The sequence below is a fragment of the Globicephala melas genome, chromosome 3 (genome assembly GCF_963455315.2).
Source record: "Globicephala melas chromosome 3, mGloMel1.2, whole genome shotgun sequence".
NCBI lineage: Eukaryota > Metazoa > Chordata > Mammalia > Artiodactyla > Delphinidae > Globicephala > Globicephala melas.
In genome coordinates, this window is record NC_083316.1 from 55174581 (window position 1) to 55191277 (window position 16697).

Below are 16697 nucleotides of genomic sequence, written 5' to 3' on the forward strand. Positions count from 1 at the left end.
ACATATAGACATATAGAGTTGCTTTTTCTTTTGTTCTTTAGCAAAATAGGGATCACACCATACAAATTTTTTTTGCAACTAACTTGCTCTTCACTTAATATTATTGACCTGTTTCTTTTTAAGCCATATAATATTTAATTTTATGGATGTTCCATGTTAGTTTATCAATATCTTGATGGATTTGGGTGTATTTATTGAATTTTCACTAACACAATCAAGATTTTTTAGTATTATAATTTTTTTGTTGTTGTTGGCCACGCTGCATGGCTTGCAGGATCTCAATTCCCCAACCAGGGATTGAACCTGGGCCACAGCAGTGAAAGCCCAGAATCCTAACCACTAGGCCACCAGGGAACTCCCTGTTATTTATTTTTAAACCATTACATGTCTATAAAAAAGAAATATTAAATCTGTGATAAAATTTAAAACAATATAAATTGCTAAATTTTATATATTACAGTTCAGTGAAATTCTCACTTGTTCATTCTTTTTTCTTTCTTTCTTATTTATGTATGTACGTATGTATGGCTGCGTTGGGTCTTCATTGCTGTGCGCGGGCTTTCTCTAGTTGTGGCGAGCGGGGGCTACTCTTCGTTGCGGTGCGCGGGCTTCTCATTGCGGTGGCTTCTCTTGTGGAGCACGGGCTCTAGGCATGCGGGCTCAGTAGTTGTGGCTCGCAGGCTTAGTTGCTCTGCGGTATGTGAGAGCTTCCTGGACCAGGGATTGAACCCATGTCCCCTGCATTGGCAGGCGGATTCTTAACCACTGCACCACCAGGGAAGTCCCATTTGTTCATTCTTAAATTATAATTGAAGGGGCTTCCCTGGTGGCGCAGTGGTGAGAGTCTGCCTGCTGATGCAGGGGACACGGGTTCGTGCCCCGGTCTGGGAAGATGCCACATGCCGCAGAGTGGCTGGGCTCGTGAGCCATGGCCGCTGAGCCTGCGCGTCCGGAGCCTGTGCTCTGCAACGGGAGAGGCCACAACAGTGAGAGGCCTGTGTACCGCAAAAAAAAAAAAAATATATATATATATATAATTGAAGACCTTTTTATTTTCCTTTCTATTATAGCCTCATATTCTGGGGAAAAAATAATTACTAGAAAAGAGAAATTTTGATCAGTCTCTTTATCTTCTGGTTAAAACGATAATGAAATTATCTGAAACTGAAATTGAGTTTCTTTTGTGCTGTTACTTCCTCAACTTTCTAATTGAAAGTTGGCTGTATGTTCTAATTGTGAAATACGCTCTTATAGCTTTCATTTATTGAACACTTACTGTATGCCATTAATGGTAGGGTTTCATAAATTATATTTAATTCTCCCAACAATCCTATTAAGGTAGGTACTGTTATTCCCATTTTACAGATGAGACAACTGAGGTTTAGTGAGGTTAAGTAACTTGCCTGAAGCTACTCAGTGTCAGAGCTAGGGCTGCAGTCTGGGTCTTAGTGACTCCAGAGCCATGTTCATAATATTTATTCTGTACTATTTGACATGATTTTCTAAATAGTAGTTACTTACTCATGTTTTCCGTGGATTTTTTAAAATTCTTATTTTGATTTACATGCAGAAAGAAATACAGAGATATCCCTTGCACCCTTTACCCAGCTTCCCACAGTGGTAACATCTTGCAGAGTTAGGATAAAAATCACAACCAGCATGCTGACATTGATACAGTTAATATATAGGACATCACCACAAAGAGCCCTTTTACAGTCATACCCACTTTCATTCCACTCCTACTCCTTCCTTAACCTCTGGCAATCACTAATATGTTCTCCATTTTTATAACTTTGTCATTTCAAGAATGTTATAAATGGAGTCATATAATATGTAAGCTTTAGGGATTGATTTTTTTTTTTTTTTTTTTTTTTTTTTTTTTGCGGTACGCGGGCCTCTCACTGCTGGGGCCTCTTCCGTAGTGGATAGTGGAGTACAGACTCCGGACGCGCAGGCTCAGCGGCCATGGCTCACGGGCCCAGCCGCTCCACTTGATTCTTTTTTCACATTCATCCAGATTGTTGTGTGTATCGATAATTCGTTCCTTTTTATTGATGAGTGGTATGAATGTACCACAGTTTGTCTTAACTGTTCACTTGTTGAAGCACATCTGCATTGTTTCCAGTTTGGGGCTATTACAAATAAAACTATTATAAACATGCATGTACAAGGGAATTCCCTGGCGGTCCAGTGGTTAGAACTCTGCACTCTCACTGCCAAGGGCCCAGGTACCATCCCTGGTCGGGGAACTAACATCCCACAAGCTGCACGGCCAAAAAAATTCACATACAGGCTTTTGTGTAAGCATAAGCATTTATTTCTATGGGACAGATGACCAGGAGTGCAGTTGTTGAGTCATGGGTTGCATATTTAGCTTAAGAAACTGCAAACTGCTTTCCAAAGGGGCTGTACCATTTTTTATTCTCACCAGCAATATATGAGTAATCCATTTCCTCTGCATCCTCTCTAGCATTTGGTGTTGTCACTTTTTTACTTTAAGCATTCTGAGGGATTTTCTCTTGCCTAATGACTAATGAATAGTGTTGAATATCTTTTCATGTACTTACTTGTCATTTGTATAGCTTTAATGAAATGTCTCTTCTTGTCTTTTCCTTGTTTTTTAATTGGATTGTTTGTACTTTGGCTGAGTATTGAGCACTTTATATATTTGAGATACTCGTCCTTTGATTGTATATGTGGTTTGAAAATTTTCTCTTACACTGTAGTTTGTCTTTACATCCTCTTCACAGTCTTTCCAGAGTAAAAGTTTTTAATTTTGATCAAGTCTGTTTTTATCATTTTTCTTTTTATGAATAATGCTTTTGATGTCAAGTCAAAGAACTCTTGTCCTAACAAAAAGATATTCCTGATGATTTTCTTTTTCTTGTAAGTTTCATAGTTTTACATTTAACATTTAAGTCTGTGATCCTTTTTGAGTTATTTTTTATATGAGGTATGAGATTAAAAATGTCTTTGGAGGGGACAGTGTTGTTTATGATACCTTTCCCTCTGTCAATACCACAGTCTTAATTAAGTAGCTATATATTAAGTCTTGATATCAGGTAGACTGATTCCTCCCACTTCTATTCTTTTTCAAAGTTGTTTTTAGCTCTTTTAGTTCTTTTTCCTTTCCATATAAATTTTAGAATAACCTGTCTATATCTATAATAATTTTGCCAGAATTTTGGTAAGAATTGCATTAAACCCGTATACCAATTTGAGGAGAATAGACATCCTTATGGTGTTGAATCTTCCAATACACGAACATGATAGGTCTCACCATTTATTTAGAGCTTTGATTTATTTCATCAGTGTTGTATAGCTTTCAGTATATGAGTCCTACACATGTTTTGTTAGATTTTCACCAGAGCATTCCATCATTCTTTTTGAGTGATTCTAAATGGCATTGTTTTTCATTTCAGTATCTACATGTTCTTTGCTAGTATGGAGAACTACTGTTGATTTTTTTATGTTTACCTTCCTGTAACCTTGTCTGCTCACTAGTTGTAGGAGTTTTTGAATAGATTTCTTGAGGTTTTCTACATAGATCATCATATCATCCGTATGACAGTTCTGTTTATTCATTTGAGATCTACATGCCTTTCAATCCTTTACTTACGTTTGAATTATAAAAATATTTTTACAGGACATGTGTAGTCTTCCAGATTTCGTGACATTTAAGAGTTTCCCTGGAATCCCGTTACAGCATATCTTCATTGCAGCAGGAGATGACTTGCTAGATCTTATACAAGGCTTATTCTTATTTAATCCGTGTACTCGAATTACAGCCACACAGGTATTTTAGCATATCTTTAGAATTTCTTAAGATTTTCTAACATTCTTTAAATACCGAAAAGATGTGTTTCTATTTTGTTTTAAGGAGTAACAAATTTTATTTTTTCCCTAAGCTACAAGCACTATTCAGACTGGTATTAAAGTATATGATGCACACAAGTACAGGAGAGTTTATTCTTGCTTAAACACATATAAATACTTTCTATTTCATAATTAATTTGCTTTCAAATAGTTCACTAGAGAGGAAAAAAAAGCTTTTTGTATTTGTTAAGGCATTGGTATATTTCAATTAAACTCTTATATATTAAGTAAAATTTTGTGCTAAAATCAGTGCCAAAAGTGTTTTGTTTTTTTCCCCATAAAATGCAGTTCAAATATGCATTCTGGTCATTGTCACAGTCAGAAAGTGATAATAGGGAGAAAATGGTATAGTCTGATACAACTGTATACTTAACAAGAGATTGAAAGGTATTCTAAACAGAAAAACACTGAAACTGAGTTTTTTAAAGGAAATAAGAATGAAACTCAAGAAAAATGTGGAAGACCAAGAATACCTGCTCTTATAAAAGAAGAGAGAAATGTTATCCAATACAAAAATATAAGACCTATAGATTTGAAAAGGTTTTTTTCTTTGTTTTAAAAACAAGCACAGAAAACTGGGGCAGGGACAGGCAGTGCAAAAACGCAACATGGTACAATGATTTGCCTTCATAAAGGACGAGACCAATTGAAATCTCACAAATCTTCATATCTCACAAAACATACTAAGGTACAATATATGAGGGATACAAAGTGGATTTTTTTTCACTTAAGTTTATTACAGACTACCAAATCATTGTTTAATGCATTTACTTGTACAAGCCTTTTCTTTGTAGCAGTACATGCCACATTAATATATATATACTAGATATTTTACCATTGGAATTACTCTTCTAATTTCAAACAAGTAACTCATTTTTACCTTTTCACTCATGCATATATGCATATTATCTCCATCATAAGAAACTTGAGACCAGGTCAGATTATCTAGAAAGTTGTTTTCATTAATAGTAAAACTCAAAATATATAGAAAAATACTAGTTGTGATGACTTACTTGGGTTGTATTTTGATAGAATGAATTTTTTTAATGGGTTTTGGCTTGTAGATATCTAAAAGTTGGAATGAGTTACTCTTCTTAGATCTCTATGTAGCTCAAAATTAGTTTAATTTACTTATGGAACTGCTATGATTTGCAAGTAATATTTTATAAATGCAACTCTTCTGAAGTAAGAAATCTCTAAATTATTACTGCATATAATATTACGTTGGCAAGTAGGGGGAGGTATGCTTGACAAATTTATATGACTTCTTTTTGTTCATAAAAGAATTATCCAAAAGGAAATACCTTAAATTTTTGTGGCTATTGAACAGTACTATGATGCACATAAAGTATGAACTTTTGTCATCTAGAATAAAACTGTTTTTATTGGAATTTTGGAACTAAGTAAAAATATCATATTATAGAACATTGGACTGGTAGTAAATAGAAGTAACCTTGGGTAAGTCCTTCCAAGTAAAATTTCTATTAATCTGTAGTGGATTGTTGAATTTTAATCCATTGTTTCCAACCTATCACATCTTTTTAAAAGCTTTATTTTTAAGAATTTATGTGATTTGGAATTTGAATACATATAGATGTGACAAATAAACTTGGAAGTTCTTTTTAAACAAGTCTCTCTCTGTGTTTTGAACTACAGAGCCTATAATGTGTAGTGAGATGAACTTTACAATATCTTACTACGGATATTTTGTACTTAGTATAGGCTATTGTGGAAAAATTTGAAGGTAGTGTCTTTTTCTTATAGTAATGGAATTATCAATCAGTCTTAGGCTGCTAGATGTTTATAGTAATCTACATGTCGAAATACTTGAAATTAAGTTTGCTTGGGGAGGGGGGTGTATTCACATAGTATTTTTAATGCTCCTTACAATTTTGGCGGTTAGCTTTTCTTAAACACAGTTCATATATTCACTTAAAACCTTACTTTCTGTGGTATCTTTTCTTCTGAAAGGCATTGAAAACTAAGTATTTCAGTAATCGGCCAGGGCCAACACCTGGATGTCAGCTGCCAAGACCAAACTGTCCAGTGGACGCTTTAAAGGAGCAGTCCAATCCAGCCGCGGCAACAAAACGGAAGAGAACAGAGGCCTTGGAACAAGGTAAAACGCTCATTTTCACAAGAAATGAAATGAATTCAGAAAACTCCAGATAGCTAATATAGAGCTAGTGACTGAAGGGCAGCTAAGAAATGTAGACTGTGACCTGTTTACTTGTATAAATTTAAATTGGATAAAGTTGAGTGTGGTGTTTTAGCTGTGTTTACTTCCATTGAGAATACTTACATCATGCTTTTTAAAAGGACATGGGCACTTTTGAGTATACCTCAGAGTTACAAGTACTGTCCATGTGCATCCTGCTCTTTTCATAAATTCCTTCTGGTACACTGTATGCTTAATGTTTAACTAGTGCTATTGGAAAATCAAAGCGAGTAAAAATAGAGGTAGTTGGAATGCAATGACTGGTTAAAATTGCTATAAGATTAAATGTAAACAACCTCATTTTTCCCCCCAGGAGGATTACCCAAGAAGCTAATTTTTTAGTTACAGAGAACACTGGACAATATTGTACTACTGAAGGATATAGTGAAAAAGGCAAAATAGTAAACATTAATTAAATGCTTTAAAAGAAATCTGTAAATATTCTATTCATGTAAAATATGTAAAACTGGGTTATTTTATTAAATGTATTTTAAAACAAACTTAATTCTGATTTTTCTGATTAGAGTGCAACAGTAAGATAAGTTTAATTCTCTGAAATGTAGAGTTGAAAATGCATTAAGGAATTCTTAATAAAAATAACTGTCAGTTATTTTAATGATCTGGCCCATATAGCATTACAGATTTGTAGTAAAGGGGGTATTATTTTAAAATAGAAAGATAGTAGTAATATACCAAATACCTGCTACCCTGACTTAACATATGTTAATATACTAAATAGGAAAAAAAAATAACATTACAGATAAAATTGAGCTCCCTTTAACCCTTTAATACATCATTCCATTTATTTTTTCCTTTTTACCCTCCCCAAAAGAGAATGACTGTCAGGAAATGAGTGTGTCCTTCCATGATTTCATACTGCTATTTTATAAGAATGCATGTAGTAGTATACAGTACTGTTTTGGGTCTCACAATTTGAGTGGTAGACAGTACATCTCATACAGCATTTTTATTCTTACTCAAAAGTTTAAAACTTAGTTCCCAGTTGTGTAGGTCAGTTACCTCTCATGGCTCAACTGTGTTTTTTTTGCATAGGCCAATATCAAGGTGTCAGTTGGACTCTGGGCTCTTCTCTGAAGCTCTAGGGAAGAATCTGCTTCCGAGTTCATACAGTTCATGCCATTTTAATGCTCATGCCTCCTTATCCTTGCTGGTTGTCAGCCAGGGGCCTCTCTTAGCTTCTTAAGGCAGTCCACTTGCTTTGTTGCATGTCACTCTCCATCTGCAAACCGGCAACAGTGTCAAATCTGTCTGGCTTCCTCATCGCTGCCAAGAGAGAAAATTCTGCCTTTCTTTTTTTTTTAAAGGACTCACCTGATAAATGATGTCAGCTCACTAAGGGCTTAATTATACATCTTAAAAATCCCTTCATAGCAGTTACTAGATTAGTGCTTGAATAATCAGGACAGGAATCATGAGAGGGCCATCTTGAGAATTCTGTCACATGGACATTTAGGTTATTTAAAGAGGATTGTTTCGATGCACATGCAAGCGTTTCTCTAATGTACATACTTAGAATTGTAATCGTGAGGTCATAGTGTGTATTTTCAATTAGTGTTGATATTGCCACATTTCTCCAAAGTAGTTGTATCAGTTTACATCCCCAGTAGCTGTTCGGTAGTTCTTAAAAATGAAGAAGCCCCTTACCTTACACTGTATACAGAAACTAACTCAAAATATATCAAAGACCTGAACACCAGGCCTAAAGCTATAAAAATTCTTAGAAAATATCATAGAGGGAAAGCTTCATGACATCAGATTTGGCAGGGACTTCCTGGATATGACCCCAAAACACAGGCAGCAAAAGTAAAAAATAGACCATTTGGACTATACCAAAATTAAAAGCTTGTGTGCATCAAAGGAACGTAATCAATAGAATGGAAAGGCAACCTATGGAATGAGAGAAAATATTTGCAAATCATGTACTGATAAGGGGTTCATATCCAGAATCTGTGAAGAATAAATGTTGTTGTTATAGTTCAACAACAAAATCCAAATAAAAAATGGGCAAAGGACTTGAAATAGACACTTCACCAAAGATGATATAGTAATGGCCAAAAAAACCCATGAAAAGATGCCCAACATCACTAATCATTAGGGAAATGCAAGTCAAAACCACAGTGAGATTATCACCTTGTACCTATTAGGATGATTACTGCCAAAAAAACCCAGAAAATAACAAGTGTCAGTGAGCATGTGGAGAAATTGGGACCCTTGTAAACTATTGGTGGGAATGTATAAAAACAGTGCCAGCAGCTGTGGGAAACTGTGATGTTTCCTCAAAAAATTTAAAATGGAATTACCATATGATCCAGCAGCTTCACTTCTGAGTATATACACAAAAAAATTGAATGCGGTATCCCAAATGAATGCATTCGTTAACCTTTATGTAAGAATCTATTTCACTTCATCATCTCTAGCATTCATACTGTTTGGGGTCTTTGCTAATTTGATACCTCATTCTAATTTACTTTTCTTTGATTTCTACTGTGTTGCTAATCCCTCCTCTGTGAACTGTTGGTTCAGTTTTTTTTTAATACAATTTTTAAAGGTATTTTCCATTCAGCTATTACAGCATATCAGCTGTATTCCCCATGTTGTAGGATACATCTTTGAGCCTGTCTCACACCCTGTAGTTTGTACCCCCATTCCCCACCCCTATATGAACCCTCCCCCTGCAACCACTAGTTTGTTCTCTGTATTTGTGAGTCTGCTGCTTTGTTGTTAAATTCACTAGTTTATTGTATTTTTTTAGGTTCTACATATAAGTGATATCATGCAGTATTTGTCTCTGTGATTTATTTCACTTAGCATAATGCCCTCCAAGTCCATCCATGTTGCTGCAAATGGCAAAATTTCGTTCTTTTTTATGACTGAGTAGTATTCCACTGTATGTATAGATACAACATCTTTATCCATCATCTGTTTATGGACACTTAGGTTGCTTCCATACCTTGGCAATTATGTGAATAACGCTGCTGTGAACATTGAGGTGCATGTATCTTTATGAATCAATGATTTGGGGTTTTTTTGGATATATACCCAGGAGTGGAATTGTTGGATCATGTGGTAGTTCTATTTTTAGTTTTCTGAGAAACCTTCATACTGTTTTCCACATTGGCTGCACCAGTTTACATTCCCACCAACAGTGTATAAGGTTTCCCTTTTCTCCACATCCTTGCTAACATTTATTTGTGTTTTTGATGCAACCATTCTGACAGGTGTGAGGTGATGTCTCATTGTGGTTTTGATTGGCATTTCCCTGATGATTAGCAATGCTGAGCATCTTTACATGTGCCTGTTGGCCATCTGCATTTCCTCTTTGGAAAAATATCTTTAAAGACTTCTGCCCATTTTTTAATTGGGTTGTTTGTTCTTTTGATGTTGAGTTGTATGAGCTGTTTATGTATGTTGGACATTAATCCTTTATCATATCATTTGCAAATATTTTCTCCTGTTCAGTAGGTTGTCTTTTCATTTTGTTGGTTTCCTTTGCTATGCAAAAGCTTTTAAGTTTAATTAGGTCCCATTTGTTTATTTTTGCTTTTGTTTCCTTTACTTGAGGAGACTGATGCAGATTCTTTGTCCATTTATCAATTGGAATATAAATTTTATCAATTTATTTGAGTTTGTTTTATATACACACATACTTCTTTCTAGTTTTTGTAATGTGATTTTTTTTTTACACTTCCCACTTTGGTATTATTAAATAATCCCAGATCCTTCCTTTCCCTACCTTTTATGTTAAATTATTATATATACTAGGTCTGTGTATGGTCTTTATCCGATTCTCATTGACCTGCTGTTACACTGTTTCAAATAACGTAGCTTTGTATTACCATCAGGACAATACATTTTTTTAAATTTAATTTTTTATATTGGAATATAGTTGATAGGATAATACATTTTAATATCTGGCAACAGTAGATCCTCATTATTCCTTTTTTCAAAATGTATTTGCCAATTTTTCAGCTTTTATTATTATTAATGCCAACCAGTGCTGTTCCTATAACACAACTATAAATGGTTTATATTGTTACCTTATTATCCTACTGTTAGCTATCTGATTAAGTAGTAATATCTTTTCTTTTCACTAGAGATTAGATAAGTTTTATAACTGCTGACAAGGTAATGCACTTCCTTTGATATCATTGTGATGCTATTAATATAGTAATATTCCGAAAAGATATTAAAGATTATTACTATGTAATATTTCTAGAAAGAGAAAATAATTTTAAATGGCCTAAAATTCAGCATCAAAACCAAGAAGTTAATTCAGAGTGGCCTAAATGCCAGAATTCTGCATAGATCTGGCTACAGAATGTCACCACTCTGACAAAAAGGAAGCTATGAAATAGGTAACTAGCAATGACTGAATATACTGCTGCCAAAGTCCCACCATAATAACTTTTTTATTGAAGTGAAGGAAATTATTTTTAAACTTTATATGGCAAATGAAAAATCCAGAAAAACACAAAACCAGATAAATGTATTCCAAAAAGTAACAGTCACTCTTGTTGCTTGAGCCAAAGATCCCTATAAGTCAATCTAAATAGTTAATTTTCTTCTCAAAATCACTGTTTCTTTGTTTTTAAGATGTTGGCAAATACTGAAAATTTCAAAAATATAGTAATATAATTTATAAATATGTCAACACAGAATACTAATAAATGTCTTGTAGAGAACATTTATTTAAGCTGCTTCCCCAAATTTAGAATACCCAGAAAACACAACTTCTGAAGATGTAGCAACATTTACATGGTCCGTTTTCACAGTCTCGATATAAACAGCTCTCAGTTCTAATTTCAACTGGTTTGTCTTCAGTACATGATATTTGATGGCAAAGAACAGGATCTTTTAAGAGTTCTTGTGTAGTATTGATCTGTTTGAAAGTGCTGAACTGAACAAATGCAGCCCACAGAATTAAAAATTTGAACACTTGAATGTACAGGACCACGTAAAACAGGGAATTCTGAAGTTTTCTGCCAGGGGTTTTTTAATGGAGAATTGTCTTTCATAGGATTTTTTTCTTTATTCTCTTTTGAGGTGGTGCCTCTGTCTTCCAAAGCCCGAGCAAGCATGTAACTAACTTTTCTTTGATGAGCCAAAGCTTCTTCTTTATCATTTAACTGCATGCACAGAAATTAAAAACATACCAGTTAGTATATCACAGAGTACAGAGCTATAGTCAGAAGTATTTCATGAAAATGTTCAACCTCCAGTCTAAGCCAGTCAGTATGAATAAATCAATTAGGTAGCCACTGATTCCTAAGCATTATGCTACATGGTATTGAGGAGTTTTTTTTAAAAGGAAAAATAGAAAACAGCGTTCTTTCTATCGAAAAAATTTTTAAGTCATCTGAAGAGAAAGGAGAAAGAAGTATATATTTACATGGTGTGTGTGTATATGTGTATATATGTATATATAATACCAACAAGTACTTACCTCTGAAAGAATGTTGAGGTTATTTATATAAAAATTGTTTTTATATTTTTATACGCAAATAAACTTTAATACTCTTCTACAGATAAGTATGTTCATATAACATGAGTTTTCTTTGTATAGTCATCTATGAAATTGAGGATAAAAGGACCGATTTCAGGGTTGTGGTAATGATTAAAGGATATAATGCATGAGGAAGTTCGTTGAACACTTTAAAAATTCCTGAATATATAAGTCTTGTCATGAACTGTATATGTAACTACAGATGATGGAGATGCCTGGACTTAATTACAGGGAGCCTCCTCTTTTCAGAGGTGGAGCTTTAAAGCTGCACAGGAAGAACATGGATGGGAGAAGTGGGAAGCATGTGTGGGGTGTTTAAGGAGATGAAGATCATAATTCTGGAAAATGGTACCTGAAATGGGAACAGAGCATAAAAGTCAAGTATAGAGCGATAAAGAGTTGAATTAATAGGAAGGAAAAAGATAAGCTCATCCACAGCCTCTAACAAAAAGCAAAGATACTAACCAAATCTGTTAGCATCTTAAAGACTTCCTGAGGATCATGCTGGTCACCAGTACTCTTAGAACTGTTTTCCAAAGGGAGCATACCCAACAGTTTCTGCCCTAAGGTCTTCTTACTCCTTTGTGATGGTAACCCTAAAATGGAACATGAAAATCCAGCTGAGACACAAAAAGACACTCACTGAAGTACTTCCAGACAAAGAGGTAAGTGTGAACCAAGGCTAATTCATTACTAAATCAGCCAGGACCTTGTCCTCTTCAGGTGACCTCCAGCACGAGTGAGTCAGGCAGCACAGTGCAGTGGGAAAAGCAGACTTTAGAGCCAGGGTTGCAAACGCAGGTGAGAGGCCGCAGTGTGAGAACCCAGAGCAGCGCCCTCCCACTCTCATTGCTCAGCAGCTGCCCATGGGAGAATGCAGCCTGTGCTACCTGATAATCTCAGTCTTCCAAAGGAGCCAGCAATCCACATTTGCATGTGAAATCTCCCAGTGTAAAGGTTAGCCACCCGCCCACAATATTTGAGAACACTATTCACTCCCAACAAAACATGTCTGCAGACAGGTGGCCTCTGAACCATGCAAACTCTGCTTTAGAGCCAGAAAGACCTGGACTTGAATCCCCATTTAACCACTTTCTAATGGTATCATGTTGGACAAGTTCTCTGAGCTACATATCCTCACTTCCAGAATGAGAATAATAGTACCTATGCTCTATTGTTGGGTTGCTGTGCCATTGAATAATAGAGCACAGGCTGGGGGAAGGGAGTGGGCAGTTAGTACTGAATGGGGATACAGAGTTTGTTTGGGAAGATAAAGTTCTGGAGATGGATGGTGGTGATGATTATACAACAATGAGAATGGACTTCTTGTCACTTAAAAATGGTTAAAATGGTAAGTTTTAGAAAAATGGTTCTAAAGAACCTAGGAGCAGGACAGGAATAAAGACGCAGATGTAGGGAAGGGACTTGAGGATATGGGGAGGGGGAAGGGTAAGATGGGACAAAGTGAAAGAGAAGCATGGACATACATACACTACCAAACGTAAAATAGATAGCTAGTGGGAAGCAGCCGCATAGCACAGGGAGATCAGCTTGGTGCTTTGTGACCACCTGGAGGGGTGGGATAGGGAGGGTGGGAGGGAGGGAGATGCAAGAGGGAGGAGATATGGGGACATATGTATAACTGATTCACTTTGTTCTAAAGCAGAAACTAACACCATTGTATAGCAATTATACTCCAATAAAGATGTTAAAAAAAATGTACCTACTTAAAAAAGAACGGTAAGTTTTATGCATATTTTATCACAATTAAAAAAAAAATTGTGAAAGTACCTAGCCCAGCTACTGACATAATGCTTAAAAGTCCACATCCTGGAATATGTACACTGATATTCTTCTTCATCCATAGAAAGGATGCAATTTGTAGCAGAAAATACAAAATTTATAGATTTATACAAAGCAAGTTTCAAGAATGTTTTTAGAATGCTGTGCAAATGGTCTAATGATCAGTTAAAGTCTAAAGGGACAATTCCCTTTCCACCCAATCCTGATAAACCACAGTGACTGGGCCTCACACCTGACCTTTTTCAATAGCAGCTGTGGCAAGGGGGAAAAGCCAGACAAGTTGACCAGCTCACCAGTTCTGAGAGTGGATGAATCTGTCTCTATTTTCAATCTAAAAAAAAGGAAACATGCTTATAAGCTATCTCTCAGAACTTGTCTAAGCAGCCTTATCAAGAAGAAAAGTTAACACAGTGTTAACCACAAATAAGAAAATGACCTGTAACAGTCATCTTGTACCAGATTACTGAAGTATATTAAAATGAATCAAAGTCTTGTCACTAAGAAACAGAGCTACTAAACCTTTTATGGACTTGTAAAGGCTTTTCAGAGATAAACTAATTATTTTAAATTCTGCTTCCAGTCTCTCTCAGTACCTTAACGGAAAGCAAAGATTGGGAGCTGTACCTCTCAAATCGTATTTTCTATGGAGAAGTTCCTGAATTCTGTAAAAAGCTAAGAAAGGCAGGAATTCTGGACTATAAAATGAGTACAAGTGCTGAACTGAATATGAATCTACCGCTTCTCCCTACTCTTCTCTCTACCTTCCATCAAAACAAAATCAGATTTTCAAAGGGATTTGACTTCAGTTAACAACACAAAAAACACCTAGGCTGCCCTCTGAGAGTATGCCTTTGAAAATTTTGCGACCCAGCTCCTATCAAGGGCCTCACTGAAAGAAGAGGTACTTGAGGAAGATCACCCATACATTTGTTGTTCACGGTAGAACTAGATATTCTTAATGTTCTCCACCAATTCCTCAAAGGCTAAGTACATTGGACTGTGTTAGCTTATTTCCCTGGCAAATCACTTACCTTGACATTAAGGTTATACCTTTACCTTTTATCAAGGGATTATTATAGAAAACAGCCATATAAATACTACTTATTTTTTTATTGTAAGTGACTGTTGAGGACTTAGCCATTATATTTGCACACTGGCCTCTGTCAGTCTCATATCAGAAAACACCTTTAGAAGTTAATTTCAGTACAATGTGGAATGCCTGATTAAGAACGAACAAGAGTGGAGGAACATTATTTCTCCCCTTTTGCCCTGACTTCCACTTGACTAAATACATAGCTTTTATAATCTGCTTTCACCTCCTTTCACAGTTCTTGTTTACTACTTCTATTTTTATTATCCCTATAAGCTGTTTCTTAACACTTCAGCAGAGGTGGGTAAAGTTTAGTTAATGAAGCTAAAATTCACAACACTTGACCCCTATACTAATGCTAATATGCACTGTTTGAAAAGAGATATTTCAAACAAAATTAGGTATCTACTATTAAAAGTTTCATTTTTAATACTATAAGATTCTTATTGGTCCTAAATTCATCTGAAAATGAGAGATACTGGAACTAGGATTATGGATTTTGTCAAAAAAGATTTAGAAACAGGGTCATGTCAGAATTTGAATACTAAAAATTTACACTTCTTAATAAACTTCACTTTAATCTTTCTTGACTGATAAATGGTTTCAAATTGGAATTTTAAATTGAAGCAATATGAAGCCTACTGAATAATACTTACAAATGAAAATTGAGATTGACCATTTAGAGAAACTAAAATTTCCGAAAAATAACAGCTACTTTGTTTATATTGGACAGTCTACATACTTCAATGGCAGTTTATTCTCTCGTGCCATTTTTGTATATTTTGTTTAATACCATAATGACTCCAAAATGGCCATGAACTTTTGATAGGCTTGTGAACCAAAACCTAAACCTTAACTTCTGTTTCACTTTTCATAAGAATATTTTATTAATTTGTCCAATTTAAGATTATTTCTCTACTGCTCAATGTCTCCTTCCAAAGTCACACATTTCAATAAAGTTTAATTAGATAGATAGATTTAATGTTGGGTTCTAGTGCTCTTATTATAAATTTTTTCCACTAAAATCTCTACCAAAAAAGAGATTCTCCTGTTACTTTATGGTTTCATCTGCGTAAGTGACATCCAGTGACTCCTTTTTTCCCATGGTTATATTTTTAGATAAATCGTAACTATGTGAAATTTCAATTATATTCACCATATTAACTGCTTAATCAACTATGATTATAACCAAAAACAACTGAAATTACCTTATACCTGATTATTACCATTATAATTCTTATTTACCATCATCTTTAAGGTGCTTCCAATTTGTCCCTTTTGTTGCTTTCTTACACATTTTATCCATTTGTGTCAATCTTAGTGCCTGGTCATTTTTCCTCATTAATTGTTGCTCAAATGCAATTCTGAATGCATCTGCCATTATGTAGGCTTCTTCTTTACTCTTCTGCAGAAGTTCCAACTGGTTTTGAAAGAAAGTTTGAGAGGTGTTAGAGGCAAAACCAGAACAATTCTTTCCTGAATGCTGAGTCAGATTAGCAAATGCAGTCTCCCTGCCTAGTAGGAGTTTTCTGCCTGCCCTTGATCTATTGCATCCGCTTAATCTAATTACTACATGCCATTCTCTTCTGCAGTAGCTGCCCACTCTGAACTAGATTACCAGGAGTTTCTCTTGTGCCTATCAGTTCCCTGGTAATCCTACTCTTAGACCTCATTATCCTAGACGGGCCTCGTGTATGTCCTGCCCAACGAGGAAGAAGGGAGGATGCCAACGGCTGCATTTCAGTTCTGCCTTGGGCCATGCCAGAAAATACCACTGAAAACAATTATGAATACCATCTTTCAGATACCTCCCACAGCTGACTCTGATCTGTGTAATCTTATGCTTTTCCTGATGAATTGCTAATGTTTAGCTGTTTGCTTTCATATATACTCTGAAGACTAAATTCCAAACCTTCAATAAAAACGTTTTAAAAATTACGGTCCATACTGTATTTGTTGTGAAAGCCTAATTATAATGGCAGCTATCATTTGATTAAATGCCGGGCATGGCCCAGTGCTAAACATTATATGTCTACCGTGTTTATTTTTGACAACAACCCTCCAAACTAGTTATTAGCCTCCATTTAACATGCGTCCAAAGCCACAAAGCTGGAAAATGATGGAGCTGAGATTCAAACCTAGGTCTGGCTGGCACAAAGGTTCCTTCAACTGTACCTTGCAGCTTT

The 16697-nt window shown here is 35.4% G+C and overlaps 2 protein-coding genes across 17 annotated transcripts in view; one reads left to right on the forward strand and one right to left on the reverse strand.

Annotated features, from left to right (window-relative positions):
* The window catches only part of CDK7 (cyclin dependent kinase 7), a 34423-nt gene extending 21220 nt beyond the window's left edge, over positions 1 to 13203 (forward strand). For 2 of the 5 annotated variants that reach the window (XM_030844920.3, XM_030844909.3), the window contains 3 exons: positions 3647 to 3796; positions 5848 to 5995; positions 6408 to 13203. In XM_030844920.3, the coding sequence (XP_030700780.1) occupies positions 3647 to 3796; positions 5848 to 5995; positions 6408 to 6436 (327 nt within the window). In that variant the 3' untranslated portion in view covers positions 6437 to 13203. Of the gene's footprint in view, positions 1 to 3646; positions 3797 to 5847 lie in introns of all 5 variants that reach the window. The other 3 variants (XM_060295854.2, XM_060295852.2, XM_060295853.2) reach the window with 2 other exon arrangements.
* CCDC125 (coiled-coil domain containing 125) overlaps positions 10784 to 16697 on the reverse strand; it is a 31335-nt gene continuing 25421 nt past the window's right edge. For all 12 annotated transcript variants that reach the window (XM_060295843.2, XM_060295845.2, XM_060295841.2 and 9 more), the window contains 3 exons: positions 15757 to 15931; positions 12084 to 12214; positions 10784 to 11241 (listed from right to left, as the gene is read on the reverse strand). In XM_060295843.2, coding sequence (XP_060151826.1) covers positions 10933 to 11241; positions 12084 to 12214; positions 15757 to 15931 — 615 coding nt within the window. In that variant the 3' untranslated portion in view covers positions 10784 to 10932. The remainder of the gene's footprint in view (positions 11242 to 12083; positions 12215 to 15756; positions 15932 to 16697) is intronic.